Source organism: Spizellomyces punctatus (assembly GCF_000182565.1).
Source record: "Spizellomyces punctatus DAOM BR117 chromosome Unknown supercont1.18, whole genome shotgun sequence".
NCBI classification, from domain to species: domain Eukaryota; kingdom Fungi; phylum Chytridiomycota; class Chytridiomycetes; order Spizellomycetales; family Spizellomycetaceae; genus Spizellomyces; species Spizellomyces punctatus.
In genome coordinates this window covers 101,912-122,538 of record NW_015971554.1, presented here as the reverse complement: position 1 = coordinate 122,538, position 20,627 = coordinate 101,912, and the positions used below count along the sequence as shown (strand labels likewise).

At 47.1% G+C, this 20,627-nt stretch overlaps 8 protein-coding genes across 8 annotated transcripts; 3 read left to right on the top strand and 5 right to left on the bottom strand.

The window, feature by feature from the left end:
• Positions 1–34: 34 nt before the first annotated feature.
• On the bottom strand, positions 35–3,464 carry SPPG_07880 (uncharacterized protein). The gene is made up of 14 exons (XM_016756030.1): positions 3,382–3,464; positions 3,188–3,319; positions 2,975–3,127; positions 2,818–2,907; positions 2,647–2,756; positions 2,290–2,573; positions 2,175–2,223; positions 1,986–2,101; positions 1,840–1,918; positions 1,605–1,777; positions 1,345–1,531; positions 1,175–1,264; positions 753–1,116; positions 35–668 (listed from the first exon to the last, which is right to left on the bottom strand). The coding sequence occupies exons 1-14, from the start codon at positions 3,407–3,409 to the stop codon at positions 202–204; spliced, it is 2,322 nt and encodes a 773-aa protein (XP_016604708.1). The 5' UTR covers positions 3,410–3,464; the 3' UTR covers positions 35–201.
• Positions 3,465–3,611: 147 nt separating this feature from the next.
• On the top strand, positions 3,612–4,602 carry SPPG_07879 (uncharacterized protein). The gene is made up of 2 exons (XM_016756029.1): positions 3,612–4,061; positions 4,133–4,602. Exons 1-2 carry the CDS (start codon positions 3,654–3,656, stop codon positions 4,469–4,471), a joined length of 747 nt encoding a protein of 248 aa, XP_016604707.1. The 5' UTR covers positions 3,612–3,653; the 3' UTR covers positions 4,472–4,602.
• SPPG_07878 (proline-tRNA ligase) lies at positions 4,416–6,723 on the bottom strand. Its single transcript, XM_016756028.1, has 7 exons — positions 6,557–6,723; positions 6,372–6,503; positions 6,218–6,308; positions 6,068–6,150; positions 5,879–6,008; positions 5,580–5,819; positions 4,416–5,520 (listed from the first exon to the last, which is right to left on the bottom strand). Exons 1-7 carry the CDS (start codon positions 6,626–6,628, stop codon positions 4,565–4,567), a joined length of 1,704 nt encoding a protein of 567 aa, XP_016604706.1. The 5' UTR covers positions 6,629–6,723; the 3' UTR covers positions 4,416–4,564.
• A 1,301-nt stretch (positions 6,724–8,024) lies between these two features.
• SPPG_07877 (AGC/DMPK/GEK protein kinase) lies at positions 8,025–13,548 on the top strand. The gene is made up of 19 exons (XM_016756027.1): positions 8,025–8,285; positions 8,351–8,442; positions 8,504–8,587; positions 8,666–8,913; positions 8,971–9,064; positions 9,129–9,159; positions 9,216–9,282; positions 9,346–9,356; positions 9,415–9,503; positions 9,574–9,635; positions 9,695–9,795; positions 9,864–11,796; positions 11,855–11,996; positions 12,063–12,317; positions 12,377–12,593; positions 12,652–12,674; positions 12,738–12,906; positions 12,972–13,060; positions 13,142–13,548. The coding sequence occupies exons 1-19, from the start codon at positions 8,096–8,098 to the stop codon at positions 13,415–13,417; spliced, it is 4,173 nt and encodes a 1,390-aa protein (XP_016604705.1). The 5' UTR covers positions 8,025–8,095; the 3' UTR covers positions 13,418–13,548.
• Positions 13,549–14,165: 617 nt separating this feature from the next.
• Positions 14,166–15,788, bottom strand: SPPG_07876 (Ras-like protein 1). The gene is made up of 2 exons (XM_016756026.1): positions 15,266–15,788; positions 14,166–15,036 (listed from the first exon to the last, which is right to left on the bottom strand). Exons 1-2 carry the CDS (start codon positions 15,335–15,337, stop codon positions 14,515–14,517), a joined length of 594 nt encoding a protein of 197 aa, XP_016604704.1. The 5' UTR covers positions 15,338–15,788; the 3' UTR covers positions 14,166–14,514.
• A 1,220-nt stretch (positions 15,789–17,008) lies between these two features.
• SPPG_07875 (uncharacterized protein) lies at positions 17,009–17,927 on the top strand. Its single transcript, XM_016756025.1, has 3 exons — positions 17,009–17,261; positions 17,337–17,501; positions 17,563–17,927. Exons 1-3 carry the CDS (start codon positions 17,210–17,212, stop codon positions 17,850–17,852), a joined length of 507 nt encoding a protein of 168 aa, XP_016604703.1. The 5' UTR covers positions 17,009–17,209; the 3' UTR covers positions 17,853–17,927.
• SPPG_07874 (rRNA 2'-O-methyltransferase fibrillarin) lies at positions 17,891–19,439 on the bottom strand. Its single transcript, XM_016756024.1, has 5 exons — positions 19,352–19,439; positions 18,938–19,290; positions 18,687–18,860; positions 18,379–18,624; positions 17,891–18,311 (listed from the first exon to the last, which is right to left on the bottom strand). The coding sequence occupies exons 1-5, from the start codon at positions 19,359–19,361 to the stop codon at positions 18,135–18,137; spliced, it is 960 nt and encodes a 319-aa protein (XP_016604702.1). The 5' UTR covers positions 19,362–19,439; the 3' UTR covers positions 17,891–18,134.
• A 446-nt stretch (positions 19,440–19,885) lies between these two features.
• Positions 19,886–20,613, bottom strand: SPPG_09511 (uncharacterized protein; the record flags this gene model as incomplete). The annotated part of the gene is made up of 2 exons (XM_016757682.1): positions 19,886–20,494; positions 20,599–20,613. The coding sequence occupies 2 exons, from the start codon at positions 20,611–20,613 to the stop codon at positions 19,886–19,888; spliced, it is 624 nt and encodes a 207-aa protein (XP_016604701.1).
• Positions 20,614–20,627: the final 14 nt, after the last annotated feature.

The following is a 20,627-nucleotide window of genomic DNA, read 5'->3' as shown; positions in this document are numbered from 1 at the left end:
CCTTCGCCACAGCACACAGCAGGTAACTCCCGACCAGTGTTAAAAAGGGTTGTACTCGGGCAAAATGATGAAAAGTATAAAAAGGCGGAAGACGATAACGGAGGGGACAAAATGCTGGTGATTAACCAACCCCATCCTGTGTGTCAGGAATGAAATATGTACATGAGAGTCCGCTTTGAACCATACAAAATCTCCTACGGCCTATTTTCGAGTAAACCAGCCCTTCTTCTTCTCTCGCTCTTTATCTATGTTCACTGAGCGACTTGCACTGTCTTCTCGCAGCGCGCTACGTCCATTAGCAGGCTTTCCCGACGCACCCCCTATCGGCGGACGCTCGGAAAGATTCATCCCTGCTAATCGGTTTTCAATGTTGCCAATTCTCGAAGCGACGGCTCCGGAACTGCCTGTCCGAGGTCCAATTATGGCAGGAGCAGAATCAGTGCGTGCTGTAGAATGCTTGGAAGATCGCGCTGGGTACGCCGAACCACCATTCATATCTCGCGCCGTCGACCGTGGCGATCTATCGCCTATTGATGGGCTGCTACTTGCCCTTTCCGGAAGTGATGCACGGCTGGATCCTGCGGGTCGCGGTGGTCTAGAAGGACCATGTCGGTGCAGATCTTTAACATCCTCGACAAAGTGCATAGGATTGATGAGGTGGGTAGACCCTGAGTATCAATACGAAAATCATGTATATTCGGTTAAAGATGCCTTTGCAAAATAGATACCCAAGTTCACAGGCGCGTGCTTACCAGCAATGATTTCCCTCTGCTGGTCCTTCATGACATCGTAACACGCCTTCAGTTCGCTCGGCGTCAGGCCCCCTAGTACAAACACTATCACCCGAGGCCCATTTGCGCGCAAATTCTCTGTTGGACGCGGTTGCAGCCCCGCCAGCCCGCCAGATCCCGTCGCAGTCCCATTCGCGTTAGCGGACACTACTGCTCGTCGTGTTGCCCAGGATGCTTTAGTTCTCACAGATCCGGCCGCAGATGGAGCTCCTGACGCTGCTGATCCAGATGCCGCCCATGTCATTGGCCTGCCACCTAGCTCGGAAGATGGCGGCTCACGGACCCACGGAAAGGTTATCCCCTCAACGACATTTTTGACTTGGTCCTACGTCGCGCTCAATGAATATCGCTCGGAAATGACACCAGATTTGAGTTACACTCACCTCTAGGATATATTTGATGATGGGTGTAAATCGGCTATTTTCAAACTTGTGTTCCTTCCCCTTATCGCGCATGCCATACGCGTATTGCCCCTGATGAACGTATGAAGTCGCATGGTCCAAGTCAGAGGCTGGACATCAAGGTCACCGTGAAATCAACGCTAATGATGTACCTTGTTGTCTCCTTTGCGTCCCATTAAGCTGGCACTCAATCGTACTCCTAACATACTGAGATTATGCACAGCTTGAGACTCCTCCAACGTCAGTTTCGCGTGCTCCATAAGCTTTTGCCGGTCGCTGTCCGACATTCCATTTTGCGCAATTACGTAGAACATCACAAGACGGAGTTTCTCTTCATGCCTGAATCGAACAAATTCATTTCTGTCTTTAAAAAGATGCCGCTGAACGACCGATACTGATAATGTATACATACTCGATCCTCGGATCATCCAGTAACGATATGACTTCCATCAAAGAAAGTCGTGGGGACCTTCCATCTGACGTTTCTCCCGTTGCAAGATCTTGCTCTATTTGTGATATCCGTTCTAATCGGCGGCCATTGTAGGCTTTCATTGCCTCATGGCAAAGACTTGTGTGAAGAGAATACTGATCACCATCGTTAGTAAACGCGAATATTCGCGCAACTTTCTGATCACGGATATGCACACCTTGGCTTTCATTTCCTGGAACTGAGGCAAGTGAGCCATGGTATCCTTCATCTGCTGGATCTGATCCAAGCTTGACCCTCTGTATCAAAACCAGTAACAGTCAGTGACTTCCCATCATGCACCAGTGACCCTAGGTATCAACGCACCCCGAGTTATTCCGCTTCATGGCGAATGCGGCCGCCTTGTTCTCGGTAGTGAACTTATTTACTGCGTCTGCAAGATATTCCATGACTTCCGCTATGTGCCAGTGTCGAGCCTGATTCTGTAAAAGGAAAATGATGTACAGGTTATGGCCTGTCGCCTAAGCCGCAAGCGCAAAAGAACCCTGAACGCACCCACACAAGGTCACTCTCGTCCAGCTTAACCGGGTCACCGTCGGCAGGGCTACATAGGAAAAGATCAGTCACGGTCTGTTCCAAGCATCCACGCAGTATCTCGTTTTGGCTGCACCTGTATTTCATATCTTCAAGGCCGAGTAAATCCATCACCATTGCTTGATACGAAAAACTATGGATGATGGGTGTAAGCAGATCGACAGCTCTGTCCATAATGACCAGGATTGCTCGCTGATATTGAGTTTGCGGCGGAAAGTTTGGGTTGATGCGAGACAAACTATCGAGCTCTGCCTGAACTAATTCTGCTAGTTTACCGGCCGCGCTGGCCTTCTTCCCGCCGGATGGATCATGATAACGGATATACGGATACTCCCCTAAAGATGCTAGTACTGACGCGAGCTGTGGAATAGGATGTTGGCATTAGATTACCGACACGGATGCCGTATGCGGTTGTGGAAGACGCTGTACATACCCTCTTTGCAATCTTTTCCAGCTCGTAGTTTTGCAGAGAGGGAGTTTGAGGGTTGAAAGCGGTTTTGAGTGAGTTTGGGAAATCTACGGTGAAGACGTGCGATTCGGGCGCTGATTCGCCGAAAAGTCAGTTTCCTGAACCTATCGCATCTCTTCTTCAATGCCACTGTACCTGAGAAGTCAACATTCAGTTCCTTCAAGCTTTGTATGAATTTCGAAGCAGGCGACCGTTTTATTTTCTCAAACAGAGTATCTGAGAGAGCTACAATCACAAACAGCAATCTGTGAACCAAAAAGCACGGTTGACACATTTGAACACGGGGACTTACGGGCAGAGCAAAATATATGAATGGCAGCATAGGGAGGCTTCGGTTGCGTGTAGTCATCAATGATGCGTTGAACTGAGGCAGGATCCGGAGAAATGAAGTAAATCGCTTCCCTATCGGGGTAAGGCTGCCTTCGTTTCGCAAGCCCTTCTACCGCTATAAACTGTAGGGTAAATTGGACGGTACGGTCGAAACGTCAATAGCTTCAGTTCTTACAAATGACATGCTCGTCCGTTAAATCCGAGAGCTTGCAAACAGTATTCAAAATTCGAAGGGCCTCGTCGTCCACTACCATAACCTTCCACTTGCCCGGCGGGTTCACCGCCTGCACCATGTCCTGGAGGATTTCTTTACAAGGCAGGTGTCAAGAGCTTGCAGGGTCAAATAACTAAACTTTACAATCCACTCACTATTTTTGATAACATCCTTGACAGTCATCCTGCGTCCTGTTGATGCGGTCAAAGTGCTTTCTGGCAAGTGTCCTACAAATGTGCGACGAAACCGTCGACTTTTGGTCGCCGCCCAAAACGATAAGCTCTGAAGCCACGTGGAATCACATGCATTATTTATCCATAAAAAGGTAAATGACGAGGGACGCCCCAAACTTTGCCGTTTCCAGTTTTATCAGCCAAGCGATGTCGGAGGATCTCCGACTTTGGACTTCGCGCAGTTTGGGCCCCCAATGCCACCATCGACATCAAGCGCATCTGCTTGCCACATCCTTCCTTCTACGCTATCCTCTCCCAAAGAACACAGACGTTCCGCTCCACTTACGCTCGTCCCCCCAACAAAGTTGCTTCTATCCTTTTCCCCCACCGACTCCTCGATCCTGTCAACCGAGGCGACCTTCAACACATTCAGATCAAAACGAGACGCCGTCATACCTCCAAATACAACGGAATTCCAGTATTCCATTCACAAACCTAGTCGCTACCTGTTGAGGGATCTTGCATTGATCTTTCCCAACTTGAAAAGTCAAAGCGCAGGCTTGGAAAACTTGGTCATTGTGCCGACATTCCAAAAGACGGTCCATGACTTGGTCGCCGTCTCTGGTGAGACAAATTGGGAACGTGACCTTCTATTGGAATATGTGAGACCCTCATTGCTTGCCCTTTTCATTGTTGACGTGTCGTCTCATTGCGTAAATTTCTACCTCCGTAGGTATATGCGTGGGCTACTCGCGTCGTGTCTTTCTTACGCCACCTCAATTACTGGGCGGATATGACGGACCCTGCTTCAGGCTATCCAATGTTCTCGTCTAGAGGAAGCTGTATATACCCCGATGTGGACGGAAGTGTGCGGCTTTTGAGATATACAACCGTCCAGGCAGGATGCTGTAGAATCCTTGTGCATCCGAATTGGGGTACCAGAAACTACCCGGCTACTTTGTTCTCTACGGCACCCGCACAAGTATTGCGTGAGGTGATTGACACCGTTGCGAGAGATCCAATACCAATGACAATAAGTGAGATCGTGGACGAGGCACCAGCGGTATGGTGACAGCCGGTGTCGGTCAATAATTATTTAGGAATGTTTTGTAAATGCGAGGAAGATTAAATTAAGTACAATGTACACTGAACTTTGTATCAATAACTAATGATTGAACATTGTTGTAATATCTTCGATCCTCATCAAGCGCTTTTCCTCCGTTTTTCTTATATGGACTTCCACCAATCCGTCCTGCAAGAACGTTTTTCCCAACACGATCATGTAAGGATACCCAATCAGCGAGGCATCCTTCATTTTGAATCCGAGGGTCATATCTTCTCGATCGTCAACAACAATATCCTCCTGCCCAGCTGCATCCTTTAAAAGGCTGTAAAGTTGCTCAATGGCACCTGATATGGCCCGCTGTTGTTCTAGCGCGCTCTTCTTGTTTAACATTGGAACGATGCATATGCGATATGGGGCAATAGACTCTGGCCAAATAATGCCATGCTGATCATGGCTGGCCTCAACCACCGCGGCCATCATCCTAGTCACGCCTATGCCGAAGCAGCCCATTTGCATCGGAACAACCTCTTGCTTCTCGTTTTTGAATGTCGCACCTAGGGAGGCTGAATATTTTGTACCCAAGAAAAAGGTGTGACCGATCTCTATCGCCCGATGGGATTGGAGGAATTGAGATGGCTGCGAATCATGGTGTTGAGATGCACTGTTGCAAACGGAACACCCATCACCATGTTGGATCATGGTGAAGTCTCCAATATGCGTCCGAGAGTCATCCAATGCAGTTTCCCTTCTTCGAACTCTGTGATCAATGAATTTCGTTTCGTTGGGAAAGGCATTTGACTCCGTTGGATTATTGAATTTGACGACTAATCCTTTCAGGGCTGGATGTGCTTTAAGCTTTGCGGGATTCAGCGTGCGACCATTTGGTACCGTAACACTAGCATTGCACCATTCGCTCTGATCCTGTCTTCCGAAGCTGAATCGTAGTTCCTCCGTGGTCATGTCGTCATTCTGCGGTGGCCTTAGGATTCCCACTGCTCTTTCTTCATTCGCGGTATACCCGCAATTGTTGCAGGTCAAAAGTGTATCTTCGCCAACTGCCCGTAGTCATCAGCCTTCAGCTTGACAGAAACGCTATCCCTCACAGCAAACCCACCAGTTGATAGAAAATGGTACTCGTGAGACCTCGTTCCTCCAATATTTCCGCTATCAGCTTCTGCAGCAGCAAACGGTATGCCAATCCTTTTCAATATTCGGTCGTAAGCATTCCTTAGTTCATCATAGGTTGCTAAGGCAGCTTCTTCAGTTGCATCGAAAGAGTAAAGGTCTTTCATGATGAATTCCCGGGCACGAAGCAGCCCCGACCTTGGCCGTGCTTCATCGCGATATTTACGTCCTACATGTTTCGATATGAATATGGGCTACAGTATTACATATCGATTCCAGACTATTCACCTGTTTGGTATAGGCGAAGCGGTAGTTGTTTCCATGAGGAAACCTCTGCAGCGACTAGCTGCGTGATCTCTTCCTCGTGAGTTGGTGCTAAGCAAAACTCGCCTCCTTTCCGATCGGTAACCTTAAACATCTATAGCACGGTATACATATCTATTTTCAGATCCAGGTAGAGGGGAGCTAGCAGCGTACCTCAGAACCAGTTGATTCCCAGCGTCCCGTTTTCTTCCAACCATCGGATGGGAGGAGACATGGCAAAGATAGCTTTTGACCACCTGCGCAAACCTCATTTATGAGCAGATGAATCACCTTGATGTTAGTCCATTGGATGTGCCAGCATACCTACACGTTGGATTTCTTCGTCGATGATCCTTTCTATTTTTCCAAGAACACGTAGGGCGAGCGGCAAAAAACTGTACATTCCGGCCGAAGACTTTGGCACTAAACTATTAGTGGATGGCAATTAACCATTCCCCAAGAAGCCGTGGAGACCTACCTGCCTTATGTATCCTGCCCTTAACAGAAGATTGTGACTAACTGCAGAATGTGCATTATCCGCAGCGTGTACAGCTTTAGAGGTTGGTGCGAGCATCCTGGACATTCTATTTTGGTGAGGGCCAGCCAAAGTCTACGAGGTATCAAAGCAATATCCACTAAAAGTGCAAATATGAGATATCTTACCGCATGCCGGCGACAGCAGCCCATGACTGGTATAGGTGGAGCACGACATGCTGGCAGGATGGGTCGAAACATGATGCGCTAGATCGTTGGAAAAGCGCTGATCTTAGTGTGCAGGTGGTAGAAAATGTCACTAGGGACAAATTCTCCCTCCAACCCACTACAGCCGGTTCTAAGTTACAATTAGCCAGCCTGTCCAACCCTTCATAACCTATCCTGCAAACGAGTCCCACCCCTATCCTAACTCGCTACAGGTTCCAGCCTGGGTTGAACTGGGGTACGTGCAAAGCAGCACGATTCCACTAACTAACTACCACTAGGCCCCATTACACATGCGATAACGGTTGGTCAACCGGGTAACTAGGCCCACCACCACGAGAGAAATCCTACTAAGCCCTTTGATTCCGAAGCGTCGGAGGATGTTCAGATACTAAGTGAAAGCAGAATAATTAGACTTCGGAATACGCGTGGGAAAATACAAAGATAATGCATACCTGCGATCGTAGCAGCATAGTAGTAGTGTTTGTAAGGGGTTATGTTGTTGTCGTTGTTGGGTGGAGGTCCTCGGCACCACCACATCTGCATTCTCATGATTGGACTTGCGAGTTGCTTGAGAGTTGCGCAGATGATTTGAGTCGAGGAACTGGTGAGGAAGGGGAAGAGACAGTGAAGGCCCCCCTTTTATAGACCTTTGGCATGTGCCTCACCGCAGTTTAAAAGAAAAAACATTACATGCATACCACACCGTTTTGAGCAATAGATGGGGGTTCTGATTATGCGATATGATTAACCGGATTAATCCGGATAATAATGGGTCCTAGTGCCATTTTCAATCACCTCCATACTAATTTGAACATCCGAATCACGTGGCTTCACCAAGGACATTAAGTATCAACGGGTTTGATGGGACATGGAGGTAAGTAAACCTTCCAGTGAAACTAGATGGATATTGCGCTTGTCCTTCAAGGGTCTCACAGTCGTAGGTACTTCAACATCCATAGTAGTATAAATCACCATATATAAAAGGAAGAACTTCATGATATAGTGAAAAGCAATTAAAGGCTAACCCAGGTACGGGAGACATTTCAAGTCAAAACTGGTTGGAAACAGTCCATCTTCATCAAAGTAGACTGCGATAGTCGTCAATTCAGTAACAATGCATTCGCTACGGCGATGATGCAAATGAGGTGAACTGGACTTCATCTCACGGATAAGATTGAACATATAAAACCAGTTTCTTGCGTATCTTCCTCTAATTACGACAACATCATCATGGCTCAGAGACAAGGCCAACGTTTATCCAGCGTCTTCCAAGTATGGATAAAGCGTAAGATGCCCCGTATCTTGCCATTGAAAAACGCTGATGGCCTTAAACATCGGGCGTGATATGAGGCAGGACACGTGCCATGATTATATCAGCAACAACACCGCGCGGGTCTGAAAACACCGATCAGACGTTTTCGCTGTTTTTAGTTTCACCGGCCCTTTTGACCTGTATAAGCTATACGAATATTGGAGAGGGGTTCAAGACGGCCAACAGACATGGCTTCAGCAGAGTTTGCTTCCCACGTCAGGCCTCGGCTGGACCAGATATCGCAGGTCCTATCCAATGAACTCGCAGCTCCGTCACTTTCCCTCGAGGCCTTGCTGGACTTTTTCCTTGCAGTCTATACCGACTGCAAAACAGCAGCTAGCAGTCAAACTGGGCACATGGCTGCTTTTGTTCACAAATGTTGGTGAATTGTTATTGACTAATTCAAGGAGGTTGAAATGTTTTGACCATCGCCGAAATTGCAGATGAGAAGCTAATGACGAGACTACAAGCGCTACGAATAAACACCGCTGATTTTGATATTGTGAAAACGCTGGCCACAGGCGCTGTTGGAAGGGTAACGTTTTTCTGGCTACGGCATTACAATACAACTTGAGGCGAGTGTGGATCTATTGTAGGTTTGTCTGGTGAAGTATAAGCCAACAAGAAAGGTTTATGCCATGAAGATACTGAAGAAGACAGACTTGCTGACCCGTCAAGAAGTATGCACGGCATTTCTTGTTTCCTTGCGAATCTAGGCTAAATGGTTGCTTTACTCCTGGCTGGAACTACCACTACAGGCAGGTTTTTTCATGGAAGAGCGTGATGCTTTGGTGTTTGCAAAGGCATCGGAGTGGATTACAACATTATATGCGGCTTTTCAAGATGAGGAAAATCTGTACCTTGTCATGGAGTATGCATCGGGAGGAAGCTTGCGATCTCTACTGAATAATCGCGAAGAAGTAATGCGGGAAGAGGATGCTCGCTTTTATATTGCGCAAATTCTTCTCGCCTTGGATGAGCTGCATAAGCACAACTTCATACACCGGTAAGACTATTTTCTGCGGTCAGTAAAGTTGATGCCCCAGCTTATCAAATGTCTCAGTGATGTCAAACCGGAAAACTGCCTTATCGACCGATCCGGTCACCTCAAACTCGCCGATTTCGGCTCATGCATTCGAATGGACGATGCTAAAGCAGTATGTTTTCATGCAACAGATATCCCTGATCGTGAATTTCTTTAAACTTGAGGTTCGTACCCAGGTAACATCACATCAAACAGTCGGAACACCAGGTAACTTCGAATGGTTATTGACCAATTTAACACCATGCTGAACCTGTACCTCCTAGACTATATATCACCCGAAATTCTCCGCGCACACGAAGGAAATTCAACATATGGAAGAGAATGTGACTGGTACGGCAGAGAGTCGTCGCAATAGTAGCAATTGGCTTTCTAAACCCTGATTTATTGTAACAGGTGGTCATTAGGTAATGGCGGTGTCCTTGTAATGAGCACCAGAAATCTTGTTCATCGGTGCCCCTTCAGGTATCATACTGTATGAGCTCCTATATGATGAAGTACCGTTCTATTCCGAATCGTTGATGGAAACATACGGCAAGATTATGGATCACGAGGTACTGTCGCTCGAAGCTCCGTAAAAGCGCATCGAGTTGCTTCTCAAATGCTCAACAATAACTGTTATAGAAACATTTTGCGTTCCCTGAAGATAGCGACGTTTCAGAAGAAGCATTAGACTTGATGAGAAGGTGGGCACGAAAGTGAGATTAATGCCGACTAGATCGTTTACTGATTGGATGACCATCAGGTTGATTTGCAAGAAGGAAACTCGGTTAGGACGTCAAGGAAGTCAGGAGATCCAAGGACATCCGTGGTTTAAAGGATTTGACTGGAGCGCGGTCCGAAACAGTACGCTATTTGATCTATTAAGCAGTTGGGTAGGAGAAGGTTGGTCAGCATTAACGATTCTACTCTAGTGACGCCACCGTTTATCCCCGAGCTAAGTGGGCCTGATGATACGAGGTACTTTGAGGACGAGGAAGATGAGAGCAAGAAAGTGACAAAGAAAACCCTGGTGAAAACGAAGGAGTTCACTGGTCAGCATCTTCCATTCGTGGGGTACACGTACGTCCAGGATGCTATCCCAGCCATTTCATGGCAAGTATCACTCCATACCGGCCATGAAGGGCATTTGGCGGCAATGGGCAAGCGAAGTTCTTCGCGATCACTCTCCGGAGGTGATGCCGATGCTCTTCGACAGCAAATCCATGATCTTACAGTAGCAAAGCAAACTTCCGAAGATGAAATAAAAGCTCTTCGTCAACAGCTGGCCGGGTCACTGTCGAAGCAATCCGACCTTCAAAACTTGGTCACGGCGCTCGAAAAGAAAAAAGAGATGGCGGACGCAACTTTGGAACAGCTGCGATCAACGCGAGATGGACATGCGCGGGAGCGGGAGGACTTGCAGAGGTCTTTGGATCGTTTAAAGCACTCCCTGGATAGCGAGAAAAATGACAAAGCAGAGTTGCAGAGCGCTCGAGATGCCAATTTGCGCATGGAGAGAGAGCTTGAAAACTTGCGTGCTCAGATCAAACAGGCCAACGAGGAGATTAGGCAACAGTCTGCTGCTGCGGCTGATATTACAAAGAGCAAGGCTTGCTTAGAAGTGGAAGTGGACAGATTATTGAGGAAGCTGGAAGAGGAGCGGAATGCACGAGACGCCGCAATGACACGAGCGAACACTGCTGAAGCTAATCTTATCATATCCATGGAAAAGCTTGCAGATGCTGAGACCCAGAGGTTAGGTGCTGAGCTTAAGCGAGAGTTAGCAGCTCGGTCAGATGCCGAAAAGAAGACGGCTGTTTTGGAAGACCAAATAACGGCGCTCTGTAAAGAACTGGAGACAAGCAAAGCAGAACTGCAAAAGCAGATAAGATCCGCACAGCACGCCATAAACTACGAAAGCTTGTACTTTGAGGCTCAGTCGTCTATTGAAGAGCTACATAAGCAGTTGACTGAGGCAAAGTCATCGCACAAAACTTTTGCCGATCGAAACGGCCACTTGAAGGAGGACCTCGACCGTTTAAAAGTAACTCTAGAGGAAGCTAATCGTGCACTGGAAAGGGAATGTTCGCGCTATAACGAATGCAAGGTTGACTACGAGGCACTCGAGCAGCGCTACGCAACCGAACAGCAATATCGGAAAACGTTGGAAGCAGAGAATGCAGCTCTCCAAAGTGCTGTGAAACTGGCGGAGGAGAAAATGAATTCGGAAGCCTTGCGCATAGACGAGTTGGAGCAATCATACGCAGAGACTCAGAGGGGCAAGGACGAGATGGAGACACAATGCAGTTTGTTAGAGACCAAAATCCGCAATCTCATTGAACGAATACACGAGCTGGAACAAACATGCTCAGCGCTGCATCATCAGTTGGAAATGGGAGACGACAGTGCTACACGGATGTCGGACAGTGCAAGATCTGACCACAAAATGACAAGATCACCAGAAAAGCATCAGGCAAGGTCAAAGAGTGGCTGGCGGAACATGCTTTTCCGGACAAACAGCCAGCCCTTGAAGACTGACCATTCCCGGTCAAACTCCCAATCCCCACTCTCGCCCGAAAGGGAAGATGATAGTACCAAGATATTGGAGTATGGTCTTAGTCGTCGACTCAGCACTACATCTTCAAGCTTTTCATTAAAATCCGGTCAGACCAAGGCTTCTGATGTAGTTCCGGTAGAGTTTAATCCAAAGGAGGGCTTGAAGGGTTGGCTGAAAGTACCAAAAGGTGGAAAGGTTAAGAAAGGTTGGAAGCAACGATACGCGGTTGTGCGCGACTTTAAGATATATATGTACGACCGGGATAAAGATGTGGGGAGCATCGAAGGAAGTCTCGTCGTCGATATAAGGTAAGGACATGTACCTTCCATCATTTTAAAGATATTCGAGTCTTATGCTTTGAGTCAGATCCGACATTTTCATCGCCAAGGTGGTAGCGCAAAATGAGCTCATCCACGCCAACAGCAAGGACATTGATTGCATCCTCAAAGTTCATGCGGTCAACCAAGATCAAATCGGCCAGATAAGCACACGAGCCACTAGTTCTATAGTGAGTAACGTTCTGCAAAACAGCAATCATTTGCCGTTTCAGACATTGACAAAAGTGTATATTCAGACCAATGAAAGCGGCACTGAGCAGAATGATACAGTCGCTGTTCAACGAAAGATCAGCAAGCTAGATGGAGAAATAGCACTTGAAGAGAAAATGTTACAAGCTGCTGAAAAGATGTGGAGCTTATCAAGTGAATTGAACAGAACGACATTAACAAATCAAATTGAGGCATCCCAAAATCGTCTTCGCGGATTACGGCTCGAACAGGACCGGTACAGATCGCTGCTCCCATCTGAAGATCCTTCTACGACGTCAACAGTAAGTTACAGCCCTTCTGATAAATGAACATACTGTGGTGGGCTCACTCCTCGAGCCAGTCATTGGAACAAAGCAGTGAGATAATAGAAGAGGACATTGGATATTATCGCAAAAAACTGGAAACTCAGCTAGCTGAGGAGGAAAGGAAGCGAGATGGTCTTATCAAGGTCTCCAACGCTGTTGCGAGATCAGCAAATAAACCCCGAACGAGGTCTTCCACCCAAACTCCAGAGCATGAATTAGTGGTCGCTGAGCGGAATGTTGCCAAAATAAAAGGTATGCGTCCGTGTATTGCTCTCTTTGAAAACATCGATGCTTATCCATAATCCCGTAGAGGACTTGGATGCCATGAATTCGGTAGCTACATGTTTTGCATCAGCGGTTTACCGTGGCCGGCTAATGATTGACATATTTTGATAGAATGATCAGCAACGGATATTGGCGGTGATTAGAAGAATAAAAGAAGCCACGGAAAAGTCTGAGAGCTATGGTCATGCTTTTAGACTCAGGCAATATTACAAGCCTACAGACTGTGCGGTGTGCCACGAACCGCTATGGGGTAATAAAAACCAAGGCTTTGAATGCACCGGTAAGGTCAAGGAAAACGCATATTTCGGCATCCTGGTCAAACTCAAAATCAAAATATGATTTTAGCTTGTAAGATGATCTGTCATCGATCGTGCAGAACTTTAATCGACGTTACCTGCCAAGAAACACAAGCTTTGAAGACAGTGCCGCCTCTCGTACGTACCATAACTTCTTCAGCATATTCTAAAGATATAGCTCGGATTAAAACCCGGCTGTTCTTTCTTGCTTTTCTACAGTATTTCATGGCCCAGGATCTGCAAGATCGTGCTCGATGGCTTGCAGGACTCGAGTATTACAGGCGAGAAGCAGACCCTAGGCCTTCAACGAATCCAACTCCCCTCTCTTTAAACACATCAAAGTCACTCGCCTCGTTTACCATACCAGAATCCCCTTTTCAATTAGAGTTCCCTTCATCGATAGGAAGTGGAATATTAACCTCACCTCCGAGCGATCGTCGCTCCTTAGTGGACAGCAAGTCACGGAATCCTGTCAACCCTCCCACTCCGCGATGACGGAGACAAGGGAAGCCAGTGACGGGTCGTGGTGATCTTTATGTCGCTTTATGAGCCTGCACCTACTGATACGATCTAGCGATGCCATTTAAATTAGTGTGTTTCTTAATATGATTTGACGATATAAAATGTCAGCATAATAATCTTTTGAAATAATGTGTCCGATGGTGGCTGGACTAGCCGATTCTCTCACGTCGCTTTTCCCGACAGCTTTCCGCACGCAGATTCTAATGCCCAAACTACGCTTTCTTTGTCAAACACAATGTCAGGCACTCCACATAGACACATACAATGTAACTGAAGAGAAACATGTCATATTGGTGAAGGCATACCGTAGGGAGTTAACTTTAGTATAATTTACCAATAAAAAAGGGCGTGATCCCGACTTGTCCTGCTAATTGTACTTTCCGTAAGTGGTCCCGGATCATCAGCAAGAGTAATGTCCAGTGTAGCTTGAAGATATCGATGGTGGAGTGTCCATTGATCCCAATTGATTTTTCCAGATGTCCGAACCTCTAGAAGCTATGCACAAGCAAGTGAGTCCGAGCCACCAGCTCCCAATATCAAGAAACTATTAAACAACGGGAAGAATAGTGGTTGTGACTTTAGTGATGTATCGGAGCGGAGGGAATATTGCCTGTTACGAGGTGAGCTAACGGGTTGGATTGGATAAGGCATTGCGATGGCCCGCAATGGACACTCCTTCAACGGAAAGTCCCTTTCAGTAGCAGCCGGCTGTTCGCACCACGATTGTAAAATGTTGGGAAACTCTATTATTAAATGGTACTTGTCCCTTGCGAAAAAAAACCTCTCGCTCCCCCAAAATATCGAAATGTACACAAAAATCAGAGAGAGAGAGAGAAGCCTCCCATCGTCCCTCGATCCTTCTTTTCATCACTACCAATTCAGCGTAGTTTGTTCATGATGAAAAGACAGTCGTGCCCTCGTCGAAATCAATGACAGCAAAAGTTCAACGTAACTTTGCTGACAGAAAAAGACCAAACCCTCCATGATCACCGCAAATTGGCTCCGCGCTTCCAACACTCGCCGTCTCTACCTCGTCGCCAAACAACCTCAAGAGTCTTTGTTTGCCCCATTCACATTACCATACACGGCTTCTTCTTCTTCTTGACCGTCTGTTGTCCTCCACCAGGAGTTTTCTTATTCTCATCTCGAATTGCCCTTACTAACGAGAAAAACGCTTCATCGACATTAATTTTACTCCTCGCCGACGTCTCCATAAATTTGCACCTAAACAGTTTTGCCAATTCTCTCCCTTCGCCGGTTCCCACCACTCGTTCACCCTCAAGATCGCACTTATTTCCGACCAACGTGACTGGGAACCAGTCCCGGTCTTTCACGCGCAGAATTTGTTGATGAAAGGTTTGAATTTCTTCAAAAGAGGACCGGGAAGTTATGCTGTACACTAACAGAAATCCTTCGCCTGATCGCATGTATTGTTCCCGCATGGCAGAGTATTCTTCTTGTCCAGCTGTGTCTAGCACGTCTAGCACCGCAGTTTCTCCATCTACCACGCATTGCTTGCGGTACGAGTCCTCGATGGTCGGATCGTATTCGTCAACGAATTGCGATTGGATGAATTGAATGGTTAAAGCCGACTGGTAAATGTCAAAGCAATCCACAAAACGGTGTGATGTATCACGATGATAGAATAAGGAGGCAAAAGAAGATGGAAAATAATTGTGAGTTACAATTGCGGGAGAATCCTACAGGCTCCACCAGCATGCCCACTGTTCACTTTTTGCTTCCCCTTGTTCCGGCATCAACAGGAATCGACACAAGAATCACAATGGAAACAACAAAGGCGCAAGTTCTTGTTCAACATACCTTTCCAACACCACCACCACCGACCACGACGATTTTATATTCTCTCACCAAGTTTCCTCTCGATACGGACATGATGGGCACGCAAGCTCGTCAGGAGATAACGAAACAGGGTATTCTTTGGGGTAACCGGAACGTCCTGGTTTTGGTAGGAGATATGCCAACTGCAAGCGCGAAATAGACCCAGAATCCTGATATGATGCCAGAGAAAATGCCGTCGTGTAGTGGCAAGATAGAAAAGTACACAAAAAGTCCAAGAAAACAAGGTGTGTTTTCTCTCCTTTGCAACCCAAGGTTCTCCGTTTCGCCCGTTTCCACTCCAGCAAAAAAGAGGGGGTATCCAGCGCCTCTGCGTACACCTTGGCTTTTTGCCTTCTTCGTCTTGTGTGTATTCGTTCGCAAGAGGAGAATGGAATGCACAAAAGCTGGTTGTTTTGTAAATTGCGCCTAAAACTATTTCCACCCAAAAAGACGCTGCGCTGGCCAGCTGGGGCAAACTAGAGCCTTAACGTAAGCGAGGGTCCTTTAAATGTTGGCAGTTCCGGTGTGTGTATATCTTTAACTGTTGGCCCGTGAAGCGTAAATACAGTCCTTTTCGACTTGCAGCGTTTTAAAGCAACGGAAAACGCTTTCAAAAAGCCCAACAAAACACACACACAAAAGACCTACGCAATAAAAAAAAAAAAAAACGGACCTCTTCAAAAGACCTTAATCCGCGTAAGCCAAAAGCTCAAAAACACGCGTTGAAATTCAACGATTTCCGTGAGCGGAGTTTTCCTCCAATTTTTTTTTTTGTGTTGATTTTGGGTTGATTTTTGAGGACAGTTGCAGAGACCATGTACGGCAAATGGACGTAACGATGTGCGCAACATTCTTTTTTTGTAAACATTCCACAGATCCATTTTGCAAAAGGAGGGGGGAGGATTACAGGTGACAATGCTCATTCAAGAGTCCATACATGGTACAAAAGCATCACAAACGCAAACAAACGCAAAAGAAAAAGCAAGCGATAAATCGCACGATAATCGGCCCGTTTGCGCATGTTTGTGTGCAGTACGAGGGGGAGAAGGAGGGGGGAGGCACTTGCGTTCTGCTGTCATTTGGGCGCCGTTTAGTTGCTTTTGTTTATTTGCACGTGTTGAACAGATGAACTCGAAGAGTAGCCCACAAGGAGCAACTCTGTAGAGGCTGCAACTCGCAACAAATCTGGACTCACTCAATGCATAAACAGTATGGAACATGTTGGTATTATCGTTCCATGTATCACAGGTCAACGGGATTGGGGAACGACATCAGCCACATTGGTTTAGCGTCTCTCCATCTTTGGTTTAAACTGGGCATATCAGTTTGGAACCTTCCAACAGACCAAATGTCCAACACAAGGTTTGTGTCCACAAACGTTTTCCTATCGCTGACGCTTCATAACGCTTAAAAATCAGTCGTTCTAACCATCATATAGGAAACAAAAAAAGAACACAGGTTTAGCAACCCTGGCTTTGCAAAACAACCAAATGTAGAGGATACTCTAAAAGAATATCCTGGGTGGTTGCGCCTTTTATATACACTGGCTCATCTACTTCATCGCCCGCTGTCCAAAAGAATAACCATCACTTATTCTAACCTCATCTTTATTCAAAACTCAACGACATGAACAAACTGGTGGATGGCGCAGCACAGATTGGCCCACAAGCCACGGATTCAGGGCCTTCTTCAAAGCAACTGACCAGCCGATGGGCAGCCGTCAACTGCAGCCCCCGCCCTGCAAAAAGCCCGTTTTTATTCCCGCCCGCCATGTCTTTTGTTATGGACAATCCCGCGTAACGATGACACAATACGACATTTACGGGTTGAAAGTATAAAAAGAACGCTGGCAAAAACTAAAAGCGTTTCTGCCGCCTATCATCATCAAAAGTGTCAAGGCTCTACCGTCCAGACATTATCAAAAACATGCTAAAGGAAGTGCATAAAGCCCTTGTCGACAGCCAAGTAATTCCCGATGGTAAAAAAGCATCATTTTCATCCCCCTTTTGTATTGAATCGCCCACCAAAAATACTCATAATCGGTCATGGTTAGTGATATCTGATTTCACACCGACCATCGCCTTGGACATTTCGTACAAGAACAGAAAAGTATCACTGGGGAATGAAATATCCCCTTCCGAAGCTGAACATGAACCAAAAGTCTCATTCAGTCCACCGAATCCCGATGATCTCTACACACTCGTCCTGGCTGATCCTGGTAATTTGACTAGCCAAAAGTATTGAAAATGAATCGTTCCACTCACTCAATCACACAAAAGATGCCCCGTCTCGCGAGCATCCCGCCAAGAGATGCTGGCGTCATTGGGTCGTAACCGACATCACGCACGGTGACGTTAAAAAGGGAAAGGTTGTCACTTCCTATCATCCCCCCACACCGCCGAAAGGCACCCATTTGCATCGCTACGTGTTTATCCTGTTTGCTCAGTCGAAATCGTTGAGGCATCTTAAATTACCAGAGGATCGCGGTGGATGGCATGTACAGGAATTTGCAGACCAGTATGACTTGAAGCCTGAGGGAGCAAACTTTTTCGTTTCACAGCACGAGTGACAACGTAGGATATCCATAAATGCTGGCATTTCAGTTTCTGCAAAAATCAATAAATAATGATCATTTTGAACGCAAGAGTGTTTCTAAGTTACGGTTTTGTGAAAATGCAGTCGTTGGCAAAAAAAAGATAAAATACAAGCGAAAGCCTTCTAAACTAAAAAGCAAAACCTCTCCCCCCTGCCCCCACCAACACCACCTTTGCCTCTGGAGTTACCGCGAGCATTAACCAGAATGTACATACACTTAAAGAATAGGCGAGGTCTTAAACTGACATTGACGACCTCATTCTGAGGCCTTGGCCTTCTTTTGTTTCCGGTACACTCCAATCACCAAGGCGTGATCACGCTCATACGGCTCTAGTGTCAACTGCTCCTGTGCTTTTACTCGTTCCTCCTCAAGCTTCTTTACTTCCCGTGCGAATACAATGTCAGCTGCGACCGTTGAGTCGATACAATTGGCCTGCAATCGACAAGATGATGAGATATTGAGTAGACGGTTGGCAACCCCACTAATACAGAACACATACCTTGACAGATATCACAACGTGACCTCCATTCTTCAAGAACATGTGGGCGTTCATGGTGACAATACGAGCTTGATCCGGTTGCGCAACATCGGCGAAAATAACATCAACCATACCGACCAACATACGGTATTTGTGGGGATGACGGGCGTCCTCAATAATGGGGATGACGTTGGTGCGTTTCTTGGCCATGTTGATCAGATCACGACCTGATCGGTGCGAGAATTCGACGGCGTACACGAGACCAGTCTAAACAGAAAGGCGCATCTTGAATCCGAGATCATACAAAAGACCTTCAAAACAGTCCGTACCGGTCCAACAATATCAGCGACGTGAGATACTGAAGTTCCACTGGCGGCACCAAGGTAGAGAACCTTCTTTCCCGGGGCAATATGAATATGGTCAACACCGCCGAGCACACCGGCCGCAAGCTTGGATCGGAAAGGATTCCACACACGGTACTCGATTTTAGTTCCGTCAGTGCTCTAATGGGATGCAATCAATCCCAAAGATCTGGAGTTAAGAACCGCCATCACTGCATGCACAGATCATTGATACTCACGTCCACACTAACTCTCTTCTCTCCGTATACGCTCTCACCAGGTACCAAGTTCTTTGTCACCAACATGTCCTCCTTTCCACGAGCAATAAAGATACCCTCATGACGATGGGGTTCGATAACAACTTTTGCCCCTCCTTTCGCTCCTCCCCTTGCTCCACCACGGCCACCACGACCTCCTCCACGAGGTCCACCACGGCCACGAGGTGCACCGCGACCACCACCACCAAAGCCTCCGCGACCACCACGGCCACCACCGCCAAACTTGGAAACACCACCTCCTCGGGGTCCACCACGACCTCCACCACGGCCGCCGCCCCGAGCTCCGCCGCGACCACCACCACCGCGAGGTGCACCTGCCCAAACACACTGGGTTAGACCAGAAACAATCTCACACAGCGACAGTATATTACTCACCGTATGCCATTGTCAAAAGTTAAAGGAAGAAGGTGCTCAAAAGCGGTATGGGATGCAACGGAAGAAAAACTACCAGCCCGTTGAACTTTCAACACAAAAAACAGATCAGAAATTTCAAAAATAAAAAAATGGTAGCACGTGACTCTTACTAAAGCGCGGCTTGGATTGTGGCGCGGGAGGACTGTCGCCGATCATCTTCCTTGGATGGATATTCAACAAGACAAAGTGCCTTATTAGCGATGCCAATCACGTCCAGTTTGTCCAGTCTGTGCATTGTGTTTTGCAGTTTCTTTCTCCTGGTATAGAATGATGGCAAAAGGCTTCTGCTATCAAGAGAGATCTTCTATCTTTAATTTATATCGAAAAACCATTGGCAGCAGGCGGAAAATGATTACAACATGTAGCAATGAATATAGAATTGAACCTTGTTCGCAATCTTTCGCTGCAGTTCCCTTTATTGCTATTTGCTTGTTACAACTACACAAGCATTTTCGCAAATGCCAAAATTATTACACAATTCGGACTCGTGCCGTCCTATCCTCTCCCAGCGGCCCCGGACTGGGGATTGCTTGTCCCCGGATGTAATTGTTGCAACTGCTTCAACCTATTCAATATGTCCGCCACAGACTCTGTCCCAGATGTCGGCGCCGTAGATCCAACTGCAGGGTTTGCCAGTGGTTGCTGTGTAACGCCCATTCGCTGCAAATTCGCTAAAGCGGCTGGAAGGGATCCGGTGGTCGATGAACCGGATAGCGCCCCAAACTGAGTTGCCAATGCACTTGAAACCAGTGGTTGGATGGATGCTTGCATGGGGTTCTGCAAGCCGCCAAGTTGCGTCCGTTGTTGAAGTTGTGACTGAGGTACCTGCTGCAGCTGTGTGGCTTGTTGGCCCTGGGTTTGCGATTGCTGCGCGCTCAAGAGTGAAGAGAGCATTGTTGCCAAATTTGGTTGTTGTTGCACTGCCGCCTGTTGTTGTGGTTGTCCCAGTCCTGCAAGTCCTCCCAATCCTAATGCTGCTAGAGAATTTGCAGGGTTAAGAGTCTGAGCACCCAGTCCCTGCGTGAGCTGACCTAACGTAGCCAACTGCGGCTGCTGCTGAGGTTGCTGCTGTTGCTGGAGGGCTCCGACTAAACTCAACAACGTCTGAGCATCCAGTCCGCCCGCAGCTGGTTGGGTAGCATGGCCCGTCAGTAAATTTGCCACAACGCCGGCAAGGGCGCTGTTGATTTGTGGTTGGGGTGCCTGACCGAGGCCTCCCGCATTGAATTGCGACTGC